The 24154-nt window shown below is 32.4% G+C and overlaps 4 protein-coding genes across 4 annotated transcripts; all 4 read left to right on the forward strand.

Moving 5' to 3' along the window:
* Nucleotides 1-13261: 13261 nt before the first annotated feature.
* Nucleotides 13262-14023, forward strand: LOC110641498 (stress-response A/B barrel domain-containing protein HS1-like). The gene is made up of 2 exons (XM_058143487.1): nucleotides 13262-13485; nucleotides 13584-14023. Exons 1-2 carry the CDS (start codon nucleotides 13328-13330, stop codon nucleotides 13771-13773), a joined length of 348 nt encoding a protein of 115 aa, XP_057999470.1. The 5' UTR covers nucleotides 13262-13327; the 3' UTR covers nucleotides 13774-14023.
* Nucleotides 14024-16707: 2684 nt separating this feature from the next.
* On the forward strand, nucleotides 16708-17465 carry LOC110641489 (stress-response A/B barrel domain-containing protein HS1-like). The gene is made up of 2 exons (XM_021793224.2): nucleotides 16708-16928; nucleotides 17027-17465. Exons 1-2 carry the CDS (start codon nucleotides 16771-16773, stop codon nucleotides 17214-17216), a joined length of 348 nt encoding a protein of 115 aa, XP_021648916.1. The 5' UTR covers nucleotides 16708-16770; the 3' UTR covers nucleotides 17217-17465.
* A 2692-nt stretch (nucleotides 17466-20157) lies between these two features.
* Nucleotides 20158-20915, forward strand: LOC131178541 (stress-response A/B barrel domain-containing protein HS1-like). The gene is made up of 2 exons (XM_058143488.1): nucleotides 20158-20378; nucleotides 20477-20915. Exons 1-2 carry the CDS (start codon nucleotides 20221-20223, stop codon nucleotides 20664-20666), a joined length of 348 nt encoding a protein of 115 aa, XP_057999471.1. The 5' UTR covers nucleotides 20158-20220; the 3' UTR covers nucleotides 20667-20915.
* Nucleotides 20916-23275: 2360 nt separating this feature from the next.
* LOC110652079 (stress-response A/B barrel domain-containing protein HS1-like) lies at nucleotides 23276-23930 on the forward strand. Its single transcript, XM_021807579.2, has 2 exons — nucleotides 23276-23490; nucleotides 23589-23930. The coding sequence occupies exons 1-2, from the start codon at nucleotides 23333-23335 to the stop codon at nucleotides 23776-23778; spliced, it is 348 nt and encodes a 115-aa protein (XP_021663271.2). The 5' UTR covers nucleotides 23276-23332; the 3' UTR covers nucleotides 23779-23930.
* Nucleotides 23931-24154: the final 224 nt, after the last annotated feature.

Genomic DNA, 24154 nt, shown 5'->3' on the forward strand with positions numbered 1-24154 from the left:
TTGTAGTTGAGAAAACATATTGGAAGTGTTTTCCTTTCAGATTTGAAGAACTGTTTTCTCAAAATACAGCAGGCACTCTGCCGAAATTTGGAAAAATTTTTGCAACACCAGATTTTAATTGAGAATTTGATTTATGACTTAGTGTCAATTAAAGGTTTTTAATACTTGATAAAAATTACCCACCAACTTAAAATTGAATGGAAATTGTTTTAAAATCCCTTGTAGTATATTTAATGGATTACCGGTAGGCGAAGTACGGTAATTCATTAGGTGTACTACGGGATCATGTTATGCCTTACGGAGGAGTAGGGTGTGATAGAAAGTGGGTGATAGTGTAACGCCCTCACCGTAGGTAGTCCGTACATTTTACTGTTCTGATGACTAATGTCTGTTCGGACAGTCAAAATGTCTGAAAATACACTTAAACTATAGTGAAGAGACCTAAATTAATGAAATAAATGTAAAGAAAATTTAATAAATATAGGAAATTATTTTGGAACCCAATTTTAAGGTTTATTTAGGTAAAATTGACATTAAAGATTTTAAAGAAAATTTAAAGAAAATAAAATAAAATTTAGAGAATTTATTAATTGGTACAAAAAATAATAAAAATAACCCGATATGCACCTCGAAGGGCATTTTGGTCATTTAACCTCCCAGAGATGAATTTTGACCTAAATGTCAAATTAAAAATTGAGAGAATAAAAATTAATATAAGTTAAAAACCTTATGAATTGAATTAGAAAAGAGGAAGAAACGAAGAAGAAAAAGAAAAGAAAAAACTTAGGAAACTTAAAAATTTAAAGTACAAAATTTAGAATATATATATACCACTAGAGACAAAACCCACCAACCATTTTCTTCCTCCACTTCTCTCTCTCTCTCTTTCCCTCCCACGGCCGGCTGCTAGCTTCCATGTTCCACCATTGTTGTCAAGCTTTCAAGCTTGATTTCCCAAGCTTCTACCCATTAAAACCCATAGCTCACTTCACAAAAATTACTCCCCACTCCATAAGGAAGCCATAGATACCCATAAGAAGCAAAGGAAGTGAAGTTTAACAAGTTACAAAAAAGGTTAGTGCACTAATCCCTCTTCTTCTCTTTATTAAACATGAAAAGCATGTTTAGCCAAGTATAAATATCATGAAAATGAAAAGGAAATCTTGAGGAAAGAACCCTTGAATTTTCGGCAGCCATGAAACTTGAGATTTGTTGTTTTTAAGGTTTGTTGCTTTTAAGTGATGAAAAATGGTTCCATAAGAATGTGTGATGAGTTGAAATATTTGGAAGTTTGATTGTGTAGTGTTTGTGCAAATTTGAAACTTGGAAAACTAGGGTTTGTGTAAATGATTGAGAACCTTATGTAAATGCTTGAGATTGTTGCTTATAGAAGTGTATTTCATGCAAACTGAATCAAGGAAGTTGGAGGAGATTGAGTTTTGGAAGTGTCAATTTTCTGCAGGTTGGGACTCAATGAGTCCAGTGGGTTTGTGAGACCATAACTGAAAATGTGTGACTCCAATTGGTATGAGGCCAACTGAAGGTGAAGTTAGACTCAAAATAGCCCATTTTTCAAGTAGACACCATGCCCAAATTTTGTCAAAAACTTGACCTAAACACTGCCTAAATCCGGATTACCCTGCACCAAACCCAGAAAATGACCAAATGAACATTATAACTCCCTCTACACAGGTCCAAATGACCTAAATTTGATACCATTGGAAAGCTTAGATATAGAGCTATAATTTTCATGAAGACCACTGAACCCAGAAATACCAAAAACCAAACCAAATTGCTGGCCCAAGTTGGGTCACAAAACTGCCCAGAATTAGGTTACCCAGAAACTGCTGGACCTAACCTCACCCGACCAGTTTTGGCAAAATGACCATAACTTGGTCTATAAGAACTCAAATGTAATAAAACCAGTGGCAAAATGTCCATAAACACAAACCTACAAAATGGGTGTTTTGACCAAAACCCAGAAAATAAGAGAACTAGGTCAAACAGTTAGAATAAGTCACTGCATCAAAACCTGCAATCTGACTAAACTTCACTTGACCCTAGAACAGTCTTTTAGTTATAACTCCCACTAGAAAAATCCAATTATGATGAGCCATACCTTTCCAGAAACTTGAGAAACAGGGATACAACTTTGTTTTAGGAACCTTCCTCAAATTATGAATTTAAGAATCTCAAAAAGTGACCTGTAGTCACTGTCCTAAACTAAGCCCCTGTTGGCACAGGGTACATGAACCCAGGTCAGTTAATTGGCCATAAATAATTCCACAAAACTTGAAAAATTGTGATACAAAATTTTCAATGATCATAAGACATAGGGCAACAATTTCTATGAAGATAACTATGCCTAAAAGTGACTGTAACCTGTTCTATTAATTAGGTAAACTTTAAGTCCAAAAGCTGCCTAGTTAAGGAACTAGAATCTGGAAATGAGACAGTTATGGTTATCCGATCATAACTTGAGTTCTAAAAATCAAATCGACATGATTCAAAAGGGAAAATAAATATAAGTCATAGAGGAACAACTTCCATGGAGGAAGTGTGGCCAAACAGTGGCTACAAACTGATCATATGGATAGGTAAAAGTAAGACACAAAAACTAAAACCAAAAAATGGTCCATGAGATAAATTATCTTATGGCAGGAATTTAACCCTAACAAGCTATTAAACACTAAATTACATGAAAGGGTATGTGGGACCTATTTTCTCACTATAAAGTGATATGTACATTTCAAAGAAATAAGTAATAATGCGTAATTGCTCAATTTGATATGTAAAGTCAAAATAGTGAAACTGGACCTAAAGAAAGGTTCTTAAATTAGATTATTTTTAGTAAGGACTTATCCCTAATAAGTCATTGCATGCTAAATTACATGAAATTAGTTGATACATAAAATGTAAATTTACCTAAATGGTTTGCTAAATACATAAGTTATACGAAATAGGTGCTTGGGACCTATGTTCCCATTATGTCTGATATGATTGTTCTACAGGCTATATGCCTGCTCATTGGCCATTGTGCCTAACCTTATTTCTGGCTTTATAAGCCTGACAGCAGGCCTCGTGCCTGACAGCAGGCCTCGTGCCTGACAGCAGGCCTAGTGCCTGACAGTTGGCCTCGTGCCTAACAGATGTATACAGGGTAGACATATGGCTGTCTAACCTGTATACTCCCATGTATCCAGCATTATAGTTTGTTATAGGTTACTTGGGCACAAATATACAGATATGATATGAAATACACCGATATGACATAAAATACACTAATACGATTCCAAAGACTCTAATATGAGTTTAAAAAGCCAGAGAATGAAATTAATAACCAGGAAAGATACTGTTAAATTTAACTGTTTCCAAAGTGTAGGAAATTTATAAATGACTTAGAATTGATGACAAATTTACTGGTATGAGTTTAAGGAGACTGAAAATGAAATATATGCATAGATAAGATCATGATAAATATATTAATTCCAAAGTGTTATAAAATATGCCATTGACTCAGAATTATGAAATTACACATCTTATTGTCATTTTAAACCATTTAGCTATTCTGCTTTAAGATTATGCACCACTAAGTAATTTGCTTAGCACGTTGGATTTTCCATCGCGTAGGTACTGGAGATCAGCAGCTGCCACAATAGTATTCTGACCGCAGTTGACCAGATCTGCATATAGTCTAGAGTTCACCTCATTAGTCCTTTGTATTTTAGTAGGGCCGATGTACTAGACTTAGTATTTTGGTTTATTGTATATAAACATCATGTAGTTATATTTTGTGTTGTAAATAAATGAAATCTACATTTTGGGATTGTAAATAAGCTTGTAAGCTTTTGTATATAAATTTCCATCTGAATGAATGAATGAGTTTCATTTCTTGAAATGATATGATATGATATGACTAGGGATATATAGGACAGATATGGAATTATTTTTAACAGGTCACTAGTGGAACCTACCATATGCTAATAAAACAGAGGAGGCTCTGCCCGAGTATCCACAGAAATAAATTGTTATAAAAAAAAATTTTCACATATGGAATACCTGCTTTTAAATGATATTAAAAATTTACAATAGACATGATAAGACAAGATAGGGTGCTCCGACACCAAATGTGGCACTTCTTACTTGGCTATATAGTAGACGGGTAAGGGGCGTCACATTTAGTGGTATCAGAGCTGAGGTTTAGGAGGTCCTAGACCTAGATAGATAGAAAGAAAATAGTTTGCATCACATGCATGGGCCATTAGATAGAGTCGAGGTGACACTAATGTAGATCTGTTCTTTGTCTGCTTTATAGGATCGATGGCATCCGATCCATCAGAGCATGGGTCTCCAAAACCAATAGAGGAAGAGGTAGAGAGTCACACACCTGCACCTACGTCTAGTCAGGGGCGCAGTAGCAGTAGAGCAGAACCATCGTTGAGTACTTTAGTAAGGACACAACAGGCTTTCCTAGAGCAGATGACTCAATTGCTCCATCAGGTCACCAGAGTTATGCCACCACCTCCACAGCCAGTATATAGGACCCCAGTAAAGAGAGTTAGAATTGATGAGCAGTTCAGGAGGGACAGACAGCGTAAGAGAGGGTCTGGACCTAGCCAGTCCAGCACAGCTGCTGCAGAGAGCAAGAGATCCAGGGGGTCTCAGGGTCAGATTCAGAGCAGAGAACAGAGGCAGAGGTTCCGGTTTGCCCCGAGGAGAGGAGGTCAGACGGGTGTATCAGTTGGAAATTCTATGGGTCCTATAGCATGGAGATCAATCCCGGTGCCAGTTTGTACACATTATGGGAAGAACCACAGAGGAAAGTGTAGATTGCTAATGGGTGGATGTTTCAGATGTGGGTTCACAGAACATTTTGTGAGAGATTGCCCACGAAGGAGTGCTCCCACAGCTCCACCATAGACTCAGAGGTCTGCCCCGACAGTACAGAGGGGTAGAAGACCGATGAGACAAGAGATAGCTAGTACATCACAGAGAGCTTATGAGACTATAGAACAGCCCGAGGTTAAAGTAGCACCCTGCTTGTACGCTATGGCTAAAGCGGAGCCAAACCTGGTAGACATTATCAGAGGTACATTTTCTAATTATAATACCTTTAAATATATATTGATAGACCCTAATTATGTTCACTTCTATATATACATTGTACCTCCTGTTGAAAGAGGATACCGATAGATGGGTCAGAAGATGACATACTTGTCACCAACCCTTTAGGTCATCAGGTGATTGTAGATTATCAACCGAAAAGAATTGTGTTAAAAATAATGGATGGAAATAAGAAAGAGACTGTATATGAGATGAAAATGGATGAGTACAGAACTGATTGAGGATAAGTATAGGAAAAACCTGATCTATTAGGATATACTGTGGTAACTACGCAATGTTCTCGATGTCTGTGCTGTAAGCTGTAGATTACAGTACCAACTTGGGAAAATTGTATAGAGCTACGTATTTTCGATAGTAAATCAAGATAGGGATAAGATTATAGAGCTAGATCTAGTAAGACAAACTAAGGATTAGTAGAGATCTACATAGCTGAGATAGTACGGTTACACGGAGTGTCGATATCACTCATATCTGACTGAGACCTGAGATTTACTTCGACAGAAGTTACAAGGGTCATTGGGCACTCAACTGCACTTCAGTACGGCTTTTCATCCCCAGACGGATGGACAGTCCAAAAGGGTATTATAGGTAACCCTTAGAACTTATTAAATTGTTATAGATGTTAAAGACATGATAGTAATGATATGACGTGAATTGTATGATAGGTATTGGAAAATATGTTAAGAAGCTGTGTCATCGATTGTGAAGGGAATTGGGAGAAGCATCTTCCTTTGGTAGAGTTTGCTTACAAAAACAACTACCAGGCCACCATAAAAAATGGCTCCATACGAAGTATTGTATGGGAGGAGATGCAGGACTCCCTTATGTTGGACAAAAATGGGAGAAGAGAAAGTAGTGGGCCTAGTCCTAGTGAGACAGACAGAAGAAAAAGTGAAATTCATCAGAGACAATTTGAAGGCTGCCTCAGACAGACAGAAGTCACATGTTGACCTGAGGAGAAAGGATATAGAGTATGAGATTGGCAATAAGGTGTTCCTCAAGGTATCACCTTGGAAGAAAGTGCTAAGATTTGGTAAGAAGGGTAAGTTAAGCCCTAGGTTTATTGGTCCATACGATGTCATTGAACGTGTGGGTCCAATAGCCTACAGGCTAGCTTTACCACCTGAGCTGGACAAGATTCACAATGTATTCCATGTGTCGATGCTCAAGAAATACAGATCAGATCCTTCACATGTCATTTCAGCAGAGGAGATAATTGTACAATCTGATTTGACATATGATGAAGAACCAGTCGAAATCTTAGCACGAAAAGTGAAAGAACTCAGAAATAAGAGGATCCCATTAGTGAAAGTCTTGTGGAGACACCACAACACAAAAGAAGCGATATGGGAGAGCGAGGAGACGATGAGGCAACGGTTCCCTCAGCTCTTCACATCAGGTAAATTTCGAGGACGAAATTTCTATTTAGAGGGAAAGAATTGTAACGCCCTCACCGTAGGTAGTCCGTACATTTTACTGTTCCGACGACTAATGTCTGTTGGGACAGTCAGAATATCTGAAACTACACTTAAACTATAGTGAAGAGACCTAAATTAATGAAATAAATGTAAAGAAAATTTAATAAATATAGAAAATAATTTTGGGACTCAATTTTAAGGTTTAATTAGGTAAAAATGACATTAAAGATGTTAAAGAAAATTTAGAGAAAATAAAATAAAATTTAGAGAATTTATTAATTGGTACAAAAAATAATAAAAATAACTCGATATGCACCCGAATGGCATTTTGGTCATTTTACCCCTCAGAAGTGAATTTTGACCTAAATGTCAAATTAAAAATTGAGAGAATAAAAATTAACATAAGTTAAAAACCTTATGAATTGAATTAGAAAAGAAGAAGAAAAGAAGAAGAAGAAAAAAAAAAGAAAAAGCTTAGGAAACTTAAAAATTTAAAGTACAAAATTTAGAATATATATATACCACTAGAGACAAAACCCACCAACCCTTTTCTTCCTCCACTTCTTCTCTCTCTCTTTCCCTCCCATGGCCGGCTGCTAGCTTCTATGTTCCACCATTGTTGTCAAGCTTTCAAACTTGATTTCCCAAGCTTCTACCCATCAAAACCCATGATGCATACATTTTGCATAATCATTTAGGTTTAATTTCATAGCCATTTTATTTGATTATTAGTCACTTTTAGCTAATTTCATTAGTTATTTAGTTAGTTTTTCATAATTGTCAATTTTGGATTAATTTATAATTTTTACTTTGTTTTGTAGGAAAAATGGTGTTTTTGAAGGACTGAAGAGAAATTTTGCCATTGAGGAGTGACTTCTACAGCCAAAGATGTCAAAAACAAGTTTTCAAGCTGAAATATGCATTGACCAAATTGTGCATAACTTGCCGCATAAGCTATGCAGATCTGCATAAGGAGAAAAATCACTGTTCCAGAACCAACCGAAATGTGCATAAGGAGACTGCATAGCTTATGCACATTCACGTCTCCCTTATGCACTCTCACAGAATTGTGCATAACCTATGCACCAAGTCATGCAGTTTCGCATAAGTGAACCAGAACCGTCAAATCGCATAAGGGATCATAACTTATGCAGTCCACTTATGCAGTCCCATAAAGAGTTCATTAATGAGCTGGCAGAAGATTCCCTCAGATAATTCCTCCTAGAACATACCATTTTAGGGCTCCATGTCAGAAAATGCTATAAATAGTCTCATTTTCCCATTTTAGAAAGAGGAGACAAAAGGAGCAGAAAAGAAAAGGAGAGGGGAGGCAGAATTTGAAGAGTCACTTTCACCTTCCACACCATTTTCAACTAAGATTTGCAGATTTCTTTCTTTCCTTATATTTTTCTACATTTCTAGTGTTTAATTTCTTATTCCTTAGCTTAGATTAAAGCTTTATTTCCTTATAAACTCATAATATCTTGTAAGCATTATGGATAGTGAGTAGTTTACTTTTGATTCTGGAGTAAGGGTTGTAATATTTGAGATATTTTGTGGATTTTGATTGGGTAATCCATATTTTGTGGTCTTAATGAGTTTTATTCATTCCTTGTGTGCTTAATGACATGCTTAGTGTAGGATCCCATTAAGTAATGTTCTTAATCCATGGTTGAAGCACCGAAAGGAGAAGGCCTTGTGATAGATAATCAAGGAATTGGACTTAATTAACTTAGATCTAGAAATAGACTAAGGATTAAGAGGATTCACAGATTAATTAAAGAACTTAATGGGTCTTAATTAATTCTAACTCCACGAAAGTAGGATTAGATTGATTAAGGCACTCTTTGTCTCACTCGAAAGGGAATTCAAAGGATTTAAGAATTAATCTCCTTAAAACCATTAGTTTCACAAGATTGGATAACCAATTTAAAATCCCAAAATAGCTCGAATATGAAATCCCGAACTCCGGAATCGCTTTTTTACCATTGTTAATTTTCTATTGAATTTAATTGCTTGCCATTTTAAATCTTGCCATATTTGAACTTGCTTATTTCAATTTGATGAAATTTTAGTTTAATTAATACATTGTTGAATAGAATATTAATTTTGCACATATAGATTTCACATTCTCAATACCCATCGATCCATTACTTTAATTTCAAAAATACTTCAATTTAGTCAACTTTTATATCAAAAATTCAATCATTAACACAACTCCTCGTGGGAACGATATCTTTTCTATATTACTTGTACGACCCGTGCACTTGCGATTGGGCCACACAACCCATAGCTCACTTCACAAAAATTACTCCCCACTCCATAAGGAAGCCATAGATACCAATAAGAAGCAAAGGAAGTGAAGTTTAACAAGTTACAAAAAAGGTTAGTGCACTAATCCCTCTTCTTCACTTTATTAAATATGAAAAGCATGTTTAGCCAAGTATAAATATCATGAAAATAAAAAGGAAATCTTGAGGAAAGAACCCTTGAATTTTCGGTAGCCATGGAACTTGAGGTTTGTTGCTTTTAAGTGATGAAAAATGGTTCCATGAGAATGTGTGATGAGTTGAAATGTTTGGAAGTTTGATTGTGTAGTGTTTGTGCAAATTTGAAACTTTGAAAACTAGAGTTTGTGTAAATGATTGAGAACCTTATGTAAATGCTTGAGATTGTTGCTTATATAAGTGTATTGCATGCAAATTGAAGGAAGTTGGAGGAGATTGAGTTTTGGAAGTGTCAATTTTCTGCAGGTTATGACTCAATGAGTCCAGTGAGTTTGTGGGACCATAACTGAAAATGTGTGACTCCAATTGGTATGAGGCCAATTGGAGGTGAAATTAGACTCAAAATAGCCCATTTTTCATGTAGACACCATGCCCAAATTTTGTCAAAAACTTGACCTAAACACTGCCCAAATCTGGATTACCCTGCACCAAACCCAGAAAATGACCAAATGAACAGTACGGTCATAACTCCCTCTACACAGGTCCAAATAACCTAAATTTGATACCATTGGAAAGCTTAGATATAGGGCTACAATTTTCATGAAGACCACTGAACCCAGAAATGCCAAAAACCAAACCAAATTGCTGGCCCAAGTTGGGTCACAAAACTGCCCAGAATTAGGTTACCCAGAAACTGCTGGACCTAACCTCACCCGACCAGTTTTGGCAAAATGACAATAACTTGGTCTATAAGAACTCAAATGCAATGAAACCAGTGGCAAAATGTCCACAAGACACAGACATACAAAATTGGTGTTTTGACCAAAACCCAAAAAACAAGAGAACTAGGTTAAACAGTTAGAATAAATCACTGCATCAAACCTGCAATCTGACTAAACTTCACTTGACCCTAGAACAGTCTTTTAGTCATAACTCCCACTAGAAAAATCCAATTAAGATGAGCTATACCTTTCCAGAAACCTAAGAAACAGGGATACAACTTTATTTTAGGAACCTTCCTCAAATTATGAATTTAAGAATCTCAAAAAGTGACCTGCAGTCACTGTCCTGAACTGAGCCCCTGTTGGCACAGGGTACATGAACCCAGGTCAGTTAATTGGCCATAAATAATTCCACAAAACTTGAAAAATTGTGATACAAATTTCTCAATGATCATAAGACATAGGGCAACAATTTCTATGAAGCTGTTAAACAGTGGCCAAACAGTGTGGCCAAACAGTGGCTACAAACTAATCATATGGATAGGTAAAAGTAAGACACAAAAACTGAAACCAAATAAAGGTTCATGAGATAAATTATCTTATGGTAGGAATTTAACCATAACAAGCCATTAAACACTAAATTACATGAAAGGGTATGTGGGACCTATTTTCCCACTATAAAGTGATATGTACATTTCAAAGAAATAAGTAATAATGCGTAATTGCTCAATTTGATATGTAAAGTCAAAACAGTGAAACTGAACCTAAAGAAAGGTTTTTGAATTAAATTATTTTTAGCAAGGACTTATCCCTAATAGGTCACTACATGCTAAATTACATGAAATTAGTTGACAGCTGGCCTGACAGCAGGCCTCGTGCTTGACAGCTGGCTCGTGCCTGACAGATGTATACAGGGTAGACATATGGCTGTCTAACCTGTATACTCCCGTGTATCCAGCATTATAGTTTGTTATAGGTTACTTGGGCACAAATATACAGATATGACATGAAATACACCGATATGACATAAAATACACTGATACGATTCCAAAGACTCTAATATGAGTTTAAAAAGCTAGAGAATGAAATTAATACCCAGAAAAGATACTGTTAAATTTAACTGTTCCCAAAGTGTAGGAAATTTATAAATGACTTAGAATTGATGACAAATTTACTGATATGAGTTTAAGGAGATTGAAAATGAAATATATGCATAGATAAGATCCTGATAAATATATTGATTCCAAAGTGTTATAAAATATGCCATTGACTCAGAATTATGAAATTACACATCTTATTGTCATTTTAAACCATTTAGCTATTCTGCTTTAAGATTATGCACTACTAAGCAATTTGCTTAGCGCGTTGGATTTTTCATCGCGTAGGTACTGGAGATCAGCAGCCGCCACAATAGTGTTCTGACCGCAGTTGACCAGATCTACATATAGTCCAGAGTTCACCTCATTAGTCCTTTGTATTTTGGTAGGGCCCATGTATTAGACTTAGTATTTTGGTTTATTGTATATAAATATCATGTAGTTATATTTTGTGTTGTAAATAAATGAAATCTACATTTTGGGATTGTAAATAAGCTTGTAAGCTTTTGTATATAAATTTCCATATGAATGAATGAATGAGTTTCATTTCTTGAAATGATATGATATGATATGACTAGGGATATATAGGACAGATATGGAATTATTTTTAACAGGTAACTAGTGGAACCCGCCAGACGCTAATAAAACAGAGGAGGCTCTATCCGGGTATCCACAGAAATAAATTATTATATATAAAAAAAATATTTCCACACATGGAATACCTGCTTTTAAATGATATTAAAAGTTTACAATAGACATGATAAGACAAGATAGGGTGCTCCGACACCGAATGTGGCACTTCTTGCTCTGCTATACAGTAGACGGGTAAGAGGCGTCACAGATAGGATCCCACAACCCCATTTTGTTTTCATTTTCTCTCTTTTGCCACTTTCATCCCTCTTTCAAACAGAGAATAAATTTGGCATATTTTTGTTATAAATTGTTGTATATATATACTCATGTGGTTAATGATTTTTTTTATTCAATCAATTTATATTTTACTTAAGCATTTCATGATAATCTCTCTCTGCATTGTCTAAGAATTTATAATATAATTAAAGGCAGATGAGATGGGCACAACACGTAAGCATATACGTAGGGCACATTGATGAATCGAATTTTCATTAGTTCGGTGCAATAACGTACTTCCATTAATTTTCCTACATACAATCTTTTAATTTGTTTCTGTCAAAAGAACGGTTAGCTGTGTAATTTTTTTTATAGAAATAAAAAAATATTTTAATAAAAAAATATAAATTAACAATCAACATATTATATTTATGTATAAATAAAATTAACCACCCATATAAAAAATAATTAAATCATTTAAATTTATCAATACGCAGACTGTATGTTTTATTCTTCGATTTCATAGTCTTTTTATAAGCCTTATTATATAATTTCTAAATTTAGAATTCGTATTGAATTAAAAATTTATTTTTACCAAAATATAAAATATCAAAATTATAAAAACTCCATTAAATAAGAAAAAACACCATAAAAACTTAATAAAAATTTGCCAACAATAACATATCTAAGATTTATTCAACTCAAAATCTATCAAATGATCATCCAAGAAGATATGTTCAAGATATATTTTAAACGAACAAAGATCAGAGAATTACTAAAAAAAAATTATTATCAGTGAAAATACTCATTGGTGATCACTCAAAGAGAAGATAAAAAGAAAAAAAAAATCTTATTAAGATATGCATATCAATAATATTGGCAAAATGCTCAATTTAGCCCCTGTACTTATTGAGGAAGTTCAATTTAGCCCACTTTCAACTTTTTGTCCTATTTAGTCCAAAAGTTTCAATTTCAAATCAATTTAGCTCAAAACTTAAAGTTTATGAGCTAAATTTCTTCATTTTTTTTATTTAAATAAAAAATTAAGAAGTTTAGTTTTTTAATTTTAGGACTGAATTTTTTTAATTTCTTGATTTAAGCTCAGAAATTAAAAAGTTTAATTTCTTTATTTTCTTAATTTTTAGGCTCAATTGAGCTTAAATTGAAACTTCTGCGTTAAATTAAACAAAAAGTTAAAAAAAAAGGGTAAATTGTACTCTTCCATCAAGTACAAGGGTGGAATTGAGCTTTAATCCATTAAATAATATTTAGGCAGCTCTAATTGCTTTATATATATATTACGGCAATAACAGAACTGGGATTATTAAAACTAGCCGTGTAACTTGCAAGACCTCCTAATTGAATGGAATAGCTGCCAAAATAGACCCATTTTTTATTTGGTTCCAAGTAATCGGGCAATTGGGTTACAGTTCAAATTTGTCATTGTTCGAATCCTACTCCTTTCGCATTTGAATAATTGACATTCTTATAATGGGAACGGATTGGGTTAGACTTTAGAAATTCCAAATTGGATCATTAGAAAATTTCCAAATTTGATTATTAATTCAACTTTAGCCGTTAAGGGCCCTATAAATAGAGGCCACTTATAAGGTAGCAGCATAAGCATTCATTACAAAAGCTAATATTAATAAACACAGATAGAGATATCAATGGCTGAAGCAAAAGGAGTGGCAGAAGCAGAAAGAGTCGCCAAGCACATTATTTTGGCAAAGTTCAAAGAAGATGTTTCAGCTGAAGAGATTCAACAACTCATAAAGGGATTTGCCAATCTCGTCAATCTTATTCCACCCATGAAGTCTTTCCGTTGGTAATAATTGAGACAAACTTACATACATAGATTACTCTTGCAACTTAATTTTCTAAATCATTTAAATTGATATATATTTGTGGTGATGAAATGCACAGGGGCACAGATGCAGACATTGAGAACCTGACAGAAGGTTACACCCATGTGTTTGAATCTACCTTTGAGACTACACAAGGAATTGCAGAGTACGTAGCTCATCCTGCTCACATTGAATATTCCAATCTTCTCGCTCCTGCTCTGGAGAAAGTCCTTGCAATGGATTACCAGTCCAATATCGTTCAACTCTAAAATTGCACTTCTTTTTCCTTTCTAAAGGAAGTTTGCTAAGAATGAATCCATTAGATTCCTCTCACTCTTCTTCTTTTATTTATTTATTTATTTTTTATGGAGTATGCATTTGCAAAGAATAAAGGCTCCTGTAAAGGCCATATACCTTGGAATAATTTGGTGATGTTGAAGCTCCCCATTTGTATTTAATTCATTTCTTTTTTCTATCTTTGTGTTGGTCAGTTAATAAACTATGTGATTATTGGAAATATGTTCTCTCTTCCTGTCTTTTTGTACCCTAACATGGAATTCCCACTTACGAATTTGGCAGAAATCAATCGTATATATGTTATGGGTGGGTGTAGCGAGATTGTCCATGCAAAACTTGGGTAATTTTGTAGCTTACAGTAATTGCAATGGTGTTCAGGAGTTTTTTAGTTGCATCCAATTTGTATCTCCATGGTAGTGATTTCAAAGGCATAAGATTAATTTTTTAAGTGTCTAAAAGGAAGCTATTCATACCCTATATACAGAGAAAGTAGTAAGAGTCGTGGGGTTAAACCAAGCTCATACACGAGATTGGGATACTGAGACAATTATAATATAAAATATTCATAATAATCTCATATAATAACCATTTAAAATAATAATTTTTATAAAAAATTTAATTAGGTAACTTATATAAAATATAATAACAATTATTTTAATTTGTGAACCTGATAATGTTGATGGAGCATTGGATTTAGCTAGTCAATGGGAAGAATATTCTACTCAGTAGTTATTTATCACTATTAGACTATATAGTTTTTCTACGAATCTAATCTAGAAGCTTTTAAATTTTAATATCCTCATAAAGAGAAAGTATGTATTTCTATGATTGCGCTCCTATCTAAATGACAAAACAGAATACTTAACAATTCTATGATTAAAAAAGAAAAAAAGATTATCATAATGAAAGAAACAACAATTCTCGCAAATAAGAAAATATTAAATTCTTATAAAAGAGAAAATATCAAATCCTCTCAAAGGATGTGATAAAACTTAGATCTCTCAACAAGAGTAGATTAAAGATAAAAACACATATATTCCAAAATAATATAAATCTGAAGATTATTAAAAAAAAAAAGAGGAAATAATAACCATCGGTGAAAATAATCATCGGTAACAACCCTAAAAAGCTCATTAAGAGGAAAAAAACAAAAAAGAGAGAACCTAAAGAAAGAAAAGGCTAGGGTTGAAGTTTGCATTAACTCTCTCATTTTCAAAAACATCATTAAAATAGTATGGATAAAATTATGCTAGTTTCTTGAAGGTTTTATTTGGGTAGAGGAAAATGGAGGAAAGTGGGTGATAGGATCCCACAACCCCATTTTGTTTTCATTTTCTCACTTTTGCCACTTTTTCAAACACAGAATAAATTTGGCTTATTTTTGCTATAAATTGTTGTATATATACTCATGTGGTTAATGATTTTTTTTATTGATCCTATTTATATTTTACTTAAGCATTTCAGGAATCTCTCTTCGCATTGTCTAAGAATTTATAATATAATTAAAGGCAGATGAGATGGGTGCAGCACGTAAGCAAGTAGGGCACATTGATGAATCGAATTTTCATTAGTTAGGTGCAATAACGCACTTCCATTAATTTTCCTACATACAATCTTTTAATTTGTTTCAGTCAAAAGAATAGTCAGCTGCATCATTTTTTTTATGGAAATAAAAAAATATTTTAGTAAAAAAAATATAAATAAACCATCAACACATTATATTTGTGTACAAATAAAATTAACCACATATAAAAAATAATTAAATTATTTAAATTTGTCAATACGCGGACTACACACTTTATTTTTCGATTCCACAGTCTTCTCATGAGCCTTATTATATAACTTATAAATTTAAATATCGTATTGAATTAAAAATTTATTTTTACCAAAAAATAAAATATCTCAATAAAAAAATATAAAAACTCCATTAAATAGGAAAAAACACCATAAAAACTTAATAAAAATTTCCCAACAATAACATATCTAAGATTTATTCAACTCAAAATCTATCAAATGATCATTAAAGAAGATATGTTCAAAATATATTCTAAACGAACAAAGATCAAAGAATTATTAAAAAAAAATTATTATCAGTGAAAATACTCATCGGTGATCACTCAAAGAGAAGACAAAAAGAAGAAAAAAATCTTATTAAGATATGCATATCAATAATATTGGCAAAATGCTCAATTTAGCCCCTGTACTTATTGAGGAAGTTCAATTTAGCCCACTTTCAACTTTTTGTCCTATTTAGTACAAAAGTTTCAATTTCAAATCAATTTAGCTCAAAGCTTAAAGTTTATGAGCTAAATTTCTTCATTTTTTTTATTTAAATAAAAAATTAAGAAGTTTAGTTTTTTAATTTTAGGACTGAATTTTTTTTAATTTTTTGATTTGAGCTCAAAAATTTAAAAGTTCAATTTCTTCATTTTCTTAATTTTTAGGCTAAATTAAGCTTAAATTGAAACTTCTGCGTTAAATTAAACAAAAAGTTAAAAAATTGCTAAATTAAACTCCTCCAACAATTACAAGGGTAGAATTGAGTTTTAATCTATTAAATAATATTTAGGCGGCTCTAATTGCTTTATATATATATATTACGGCAATACCAGAACTGGGATTATTAAAACTAGCCGTGTAACTTGCAAGACCTCCTAATTGAATGGAATAGCTGCCAAAATAGACCCATTTTTTATTTGGTTCCAAGTAATCGGGCAATTGGGTTACAGTTCAAATTTGTCATTGTTCGAATCCTACTCCTTTCGCATTTGAATAATTGACATTCTTATAATGGGAACGGATTGGGTTAGACTTTAGAAATTCCAAATTGGATCATTAGAAAATTTCCAAATTTGATTATTAATTCAACTTTAGCCGTTAAGGGCCCTATAAATAGAGGCCACTTATAAGGTAGCAGCATAAGCATTCATTACAAAAGCTAATATTAATAAACACAGATAGAGATATCAATGGCTGAAGCAAAAGGAGTGGCAGAAGCAGAAAGAGTCGCCAAGCACATTATTTTGGCAAAGTTCAAAGAAGATGTTTCAGCTGAAGAGATTCAACAACTCATAAAGGGATTTGCCAATCTCGTCAATCTTATTCCACCCATGAAGTCTTTCCGTTGGTAATAATTGAGACAAACTTACATACATAGATTACTCTTGCAACTTAATTTTCTAAATCATTTAAATTGATATATATTTGTGGTGATGAAATGCACAGGGGCACAGATGCAGACATTGAGAACCTGACAGAAGGTTACACCCATGTGTTTGAATCTACCTTTGAGACTACACAAGGAATTGCAGAGTACGTAGCTCATCCTGCTCACATTGAATATTCCAATCTTCTCGCTCCTGCTCTGGAGAAAGTCCTTGCAATGGATTACCAGTCCAATAGCGTTCAACTCTAAAATTGCACTTCTTTTTCCTTTCTAAAGGAAGTTTGCTAAGAATGAATCCATTAGATTCCTTTCACTCTTCTTCTTTTATTTATTTTTTTTTTTTTATGGAGTATGCATTTGCAAAGAATAAAGGCTCCTGTAAAGGCCATATACCTTGGAATAATTTGGTGATGTTGAAGCTCCCCATTTGTATTTAATTCATTTCTTTTTTCTATCTTTGTGTTGGTCAGTTAATAAACTATGTGATTATTGGAAATATGTTCTCTCTTCCTGTCTTTTTGTACCCTAACATGGAATTCCCACTTACGAATTTGGCAGAAATCAATCGTATATATGTTATGGGTGGGTGTAGCGAGATTGTCCATGCAAAACTTGGGTAATTTTGTAGCTTACAGTAATTGCAATGGTGTTCAGGAGTTTTTTAGTTGCATCCAATTTGTATCTCCATGGTAGTGATTTCAAAGGCATAAGATTAATTTTTTAAGGGTCTAAAAGGAAGCTATTCATACCCTATATACAGAGAAAGTAGTAAGAGTCGTGGGGTTAAACCAAGCTCATACACGAGATTGGGATACTGAGACAATTATAATATAAAATATTCATAATAATCTCATATAATAACCATTTAAAATAATAATTTTTATAAAAAAATTTAATTAAGTAACTTATACAAAATATAATAATAATTATTTTAATTTGTGAACCTGATTATGTTGATGGAGCATTGGATTTGGCTATTTAATGGGAAGAATACTCTACTCAGTAGTCATTTATCACTATTAGACTATATAGTTTTTCTACGAATCTAATCTAGAAGCTTTTAAATTTTAATATCCTCATAAAGAGAAAGTACGTATTTTTTATGATTGCACTCCTATCTAAATGACAAAACAGAATACTTAACAATTCTATGATTAAAAAAAAAAAAAGATCATCATAATGAAAGAAACAACAATTCTCGCAAATAAGAAAATATCAAATTCATATAAAAGAGAAAATATCAAATCCTCTCAAAGGGTGTGATAAAACTTATATCTATCAATAAGAATAAATTAAAGATAAAAACACATATATTTCAAAATAATGTAAATCTGAAGATTATTAAAAAAAAAAAGAGGAAATAATAACCATCGGTGAAAATAATCATCGGTAACAACCCTAAGAAGCTCATTAAGAGGAAAAAAACAAAAAAGAGAGAACCTGAAAAAAGAAAAGGCTAGGGTTGAAGTTTGCATTAACTCTCCCCTTTTCAAAAACATCATTAAAATAGTATGGATAAAATTATGCTGGTTTCTTGAAGATTTTATTTGGGTAGAGGGAAATGGAGGAAAGTGGATGATAGCATCCGACAACCCCATTTTGTTTTCATTTTCTCACTTTTGCCACTTTCATCCCTCTTTCAAACACAGAATAAATTTGGCTTATTTTTGCTATAAATTGTTGTATATGTTCATGTGGTTAATTATTTTTTTTATTGATCCTATTTATATTTTACTTAAGCATTTCAGGAATCTCTCTTCGCATTGTCTAAGAATTTATAATATAATTAAAGGCAGATGAGATGGGTGCAGCACGTAAGCAAGTAGGGCACATTGATGAATCGAATTTTCATTAGTTAGGTGCAATAACGCACTTCCATTAATTTTCCTACATACAATCTTTTAATTTGTTTCAGTCAAAAGAATAGTCAGCTGCATCATTTTTTTTATGGAAATAAAAAAATATTTTAGTAAAAAAAATATAAATAAACCATCAACACATTATATTTGTGTACAAATAAAATTAACCACATATAAAAAATAATTAAATTATTTAAATTTGTCAATACGCGGACTACACACTTTATTTTTCGATTCCACAGTCTTCTCATGAGCCTTATTATATAACTTATAAATTTAAATATCGTATTGAATTAAAAATTTATTTTTACCAAAAAATAAAATATCTCAATAAAAAAATATAAAAACTCCATTAAATAGGAAAAAACACCATAAAAACTTAATAAAAATTTCCCAACAATAACATATCTAAGATTTATTCAACTCAAAATCTATCAAATGATCATTAAAGAAGATATGTTCAAAATATATTCTAAACGAACAAAGATCAAAGAATTATTAAAAAAAAATTATTATCAGTGAAAATACTCATCGGTGATCACTCAAAGAGAAGACAAAAAGAAGAAAAAAATCTTATTAAGATATGCATATCAATAATATTGGCAAAATGCTCAATTTAGCCCCTGTACTTATTGAGGAAGTTCAATTTAGCCCACTTTCAACTTTTTGTCCTATTTAGTACAAAAGTTTCAATTTCAAATCAATTTAGCTCAAAGCTTAAAGTTTATGAGCTAAATTTCTTCATTTTTTTTATTTAAATAAAAAATTAAGAAGTTTAGTTTTTTAATTTTAGGACTGAATTTTTTTTAATTTTTTGATTTGAGCTCAAAAATTTAAAAGTTCAATTTCTTCATTTTCTTAATTTTTAGGCTAAATTAAGCTTAAATTGAAACTTCTGCGTTAAATTAAACAAAAAGTTAAAAAATTGCTAAATTAAACTCCTCCAACAATTACAAGGGTAGAATTGAGTTTTAATCTATTAAATAATATTTAGGCGGCTCTAATTGCTTTATATATATATATTACGGCAATACCAGAACTGGGATTATTAAAACTAGCCGTGTAACTTGCAAGACCTCCTAATTGAATGGAATAGCTGCCAAAATAGACCCATTTTTTATTTGGTTCCAAGTAATCGGGCAATTGGGTTACAGTTCAAATTTGTCATTGTTCGAATCCTACTCCTTTCGCATTTGAATAATTGACATTCTTATAATGGGAACGGATTGGGTTAGACTTTAGAAATTCCAAATTGGATCATTAGAAAATTTCCAAATTTGATTATTAATTCAACTTTAGCCGTTAAGGGCCCTATAAATAGAGGCCACTTATAAGGTAGCAGCATAAGCATTCATTACAAAAGCTAATATTAATAAACACAGATAGAGATATCAATGGCTGAAGCAAAAGGAGTGGCAGAAGCAGAAAGAGTCGCCAAGCACATTATTTTGGCAAAGTTCAAAGAAGATGTTTCAGCTGAAGAGATTCAACAACTCATAAAGGGATTTGCCAATCTCGTCAATCTTATTCCACCCATGAAGTCTTTCCGTTGGTAATAATTGAGACAAACTTACATACATAGATTACTCTTGCAACTTAATTTTCTAAATCATTTAAATTGATATATATTTGTGGTGATGAAATGCACAGGGGCACAGATGCAGACATTGAGAACCTGACAGAAGGTTACACCCATGTGTTTGAATCTACCTTTGAGACTACACAAGGAATTGCAGAGTACGTAGCTCATCCTGCTCACATTGAATATTCCAATCTTCTCGCTCCTGCTCTGGAGAAAGTCCTTGCAATGGATTACCAGTCCAATAGCGTTCAACTCTAAAATTGCACTTCTTTTTCCTTTCTAAAGGAAGTTTGCTAAGAATGAATCCATTAGATTCCTTTCACTCTTCTTCTTTTATTTATTTTTTTTTTTTTATGGAGTATGCATTTGCAAAGAATAAAGGCTCCTGTAAAGGCCATATACCTTGGAATAATTTGGTGATGTTGAAGCTCCCCATTTGTATTTAATTCATTTCTTTTTTCTATCTTTGTGTTGGTCAGTTAATAAACTATGTGATTATTGGAAATATGTTCTCTCTTCCTGTCTTTTTGTACCCTAACATGGAATTCCCACTTACGAATTTGGCAGAAATCAATCGTATATATGTTATGGGTGGGTGTAGCGAGATTGTCCATGCAAAACTTGGGTAATTTTGTAGCTTACAGTAATTGCAATGGTGTTCAGGAGTTTTTTAGTTGCATCCAATTTGTATCTCCATGGTAGTGATTTCAAAGGCATAAGATTAATTTTTTAAGGGTCTAAAAGGAAGCTATTCATACCCTATATACAGAGAAAGTAGTAAGAGTCGTGGGGTTAAACCAAGCTCATACACGAGATTGGGATACTGAGACAATTATAATATAAAATATTCATAATAATCTCATATAATAACCATTTAAAATAATAATTTTTATAAAAATTTTTAATTTAAGTTACTTATACAAAATATAATAATAATTATTTTAATTTGTGAACCTGATTATGTTGATGGAGCATTGGATTTGGCTATTTAATGGGAAGAATATTCTACTCAGTAGTCATTTATCACTATTAGACTATATAGTTTTTCTACGAATCTAATCTAGAAGCTTTTAAATTTTAATATCCTCATAAAGAGAAAGTACGTATTTTTTATGATTGCACTCCTATCTAAATGACAAAACAGAATACTTAACAATTCTATTATTAAAAAAAAAAAAAGATCATCATAATGAAAGAAACAACAATTCTCGCAAATAAGAAAATATCAAATTCATATAAAAGAGAAAATATCAAATCCTCTCAAAGGGTGTGATAAAACTTAGATCTATCAATAAGAATAAATTAAAGATAAAAACACATATATTTCAAAATAATGTAAATCTGAAGATTATTAAAAAAAAAAAAGAGGAAATAATAACCATCGGTGAAAATAATCATCGGTAACAACCCTAAGAAGCTCATTAAGAGGAAAAAAACAAAAAAGAGAGAACCTGAAAAAAGAAAAGGCTAGGGTTGAAGTTTGCATTAACTCTCCCCTTTTCAAAAACATCATTAAAATAGTATGGATAAAATTATGCTGGTTTCTTGAAGATTTTATTTGGGTAGAGGGAAATGGAGGAAAGTGGATGATAGCATCCGACAACCCCATTTTGTTTTCATTTTCTCACTTTTGCCACTTTCATCCCTCTTTCAAACACAGAATAAATTTGGCTTATTTTTGCTATAAATTGTTGTATATGTTCATGTGGTTAATTATTTTTTTTATTTGATCCTATTTATATTTTACTTAAGCATTTCAGGAATCTCTCTTCGCATTGTCTAAGAATTTATAATATAATTAAAGGCAGATGAGATGGGTGCAGCACGTAAGCAAGTAGGGCACATTGATGAATCGAATTTTCATTAGTTAGGTGCAATAATGCACTTCCATTAATTTTTCTATATACAATCTTTTAATTTGTAAACCATCAACACATTATATTTGTGTACAAATAAAATTAACCACACATATAAAAAATAATTAAATCATTTAAATTTGTCAATACGCGGACTACACACTTTATTTTTTGATTCCAAAGTCTTCTTATGAGCCTTATTATATAACTTCTAAATTTAAATCTCGTATTGAATTAAAAATTTATTTTTACCAAAAAATAAAATATCTCAATAAAAAAAAATAAAAACTCCATTAAATGGGAAAAAACACCATAAAAACTTAATAAAAATTTCCCAACAATAATATATCTAAGATTTATTCAACTCAAAATCTATCAAATGATCATCTAAGAAGATATGTTTAAAATATATTCTAAATGAACAAAGATCAAAGAATTATTAAAAAAAAAATTATTATCAATGAAAATACTCATGGGTGATCACTCAAAGAGAAGATGAAAAGAAAAAAAAAATCTTATTTGGATACACATATCAATAATATTTGGGCGGCTCTAATTGCTTTTAATATATATATATATATATATATATATATATATATATATATATTACGGCAATAACAGAACTGGGATTATTAAAACTAGCCGTGTAACTTGCAAGACCTCCTAATTAAATGGAACAGCTGCCAAAATAGACCCATTTTTTATTTGGTTCCAAGTAATCGGGCAATTGGGTCACAGTTCAAAATTGTCATTGTTCAAATCCTACTCCTTTCACATTTGAAGTCGGATTTCGGCCATATGGATTGAATAATTGACATTGTTATAATGGGAACGGATTGGGTCTATCGCCTCTGAACTGAAACCTCCATTTCTAGAGGGCAATATATCATATAATAATATATTCATTGGGTTCGACTTTAGAAATTCCAAATTGGATCATTAGAAAATTTCCAAATATGATTATTAATTCAACTTTAGGGTTAAGAGCCCTATAAATAGAGGCCAATTACAAGGTAGCAGCATAAGCATTCATTACAAAAGCTAATATTAATAAACACAGAGATATCAATGGCTGAAGCAAAAGGAGTAGCAGAAGCAGAAAGAATCGCCAAGCACATTATTTTGGCAAAGTTCAAAGAAGAAGTTTCAGCTGAAGAGATTCAACAACTCATAAAGGGATATGCCAATCTCGTCAATCTTATTCCACCCATGAAGTCTTTTCGTTGGTAATAATTGAGACAAACTTACATACATACATTACTCTTGCACCTTAATTTTCTAAATCATTTAAATTGATATATATGTGTGGTGATGACATCCATAGGGGCACAGATGCAGGCATTGAGAACCTGACAGAAGGTTACACCCATGTGTTTGAATCTGCCTTTGAGACTACACAAGGAATTGCAGAGTATGTAGCTCATCCTGCTCACATTGAATATTCCAATCTGCTCGCTCCTGCTCTAGAGAAAGTCCTTGCAATGGATTACCAGTCCAATATCGTTCAACTCTAAAATTGTACTTCTTTTTTCTTTCTAAAGGAAGTTTGCTAAGAATGAATCCATTAGATTCATTTCACTCTTCTTCTTTTTATTTATTTATTTTTTCTATGGAGTATGCATTTGCAAAGAATAAAGGCTCCTGAAAAGGCTATATACCTTGGAATAATTTGGTGGTGTTGAAGCTCCCCATTTGTATTTAATTCATTTTTTTTTTTTATCTTTGTGTTGGTCAGTTAATAAAATATGTGATTATTGGAAATATGTTCTCTCTTCCTGTCTTTTTGTCCTCTAACATGGAATTCCCACTTATAAATTTGGAAGAAATCAACAGTATATATGTTATGGGTGGGTGTTTATAAAGATTAGCGAGTCTTAGTAAAATCACCTT

Source organism: Hevea brasiliensis, chromosome 3, assembly GCF_030052815.1.
Source record: "Hevea brasiliensis isolate MT/VB/25A 57/8 chromosome 3, ASM3005281v1, whole genome shotgun sequence".
Classification (NCBI taxonomy): Eukaryota; Viridiplantae; Streptophyta; class Magnoliopsida; order Malpighiales; family Euphorbiaceae; genus Hevea; species Hevea brasiliensis.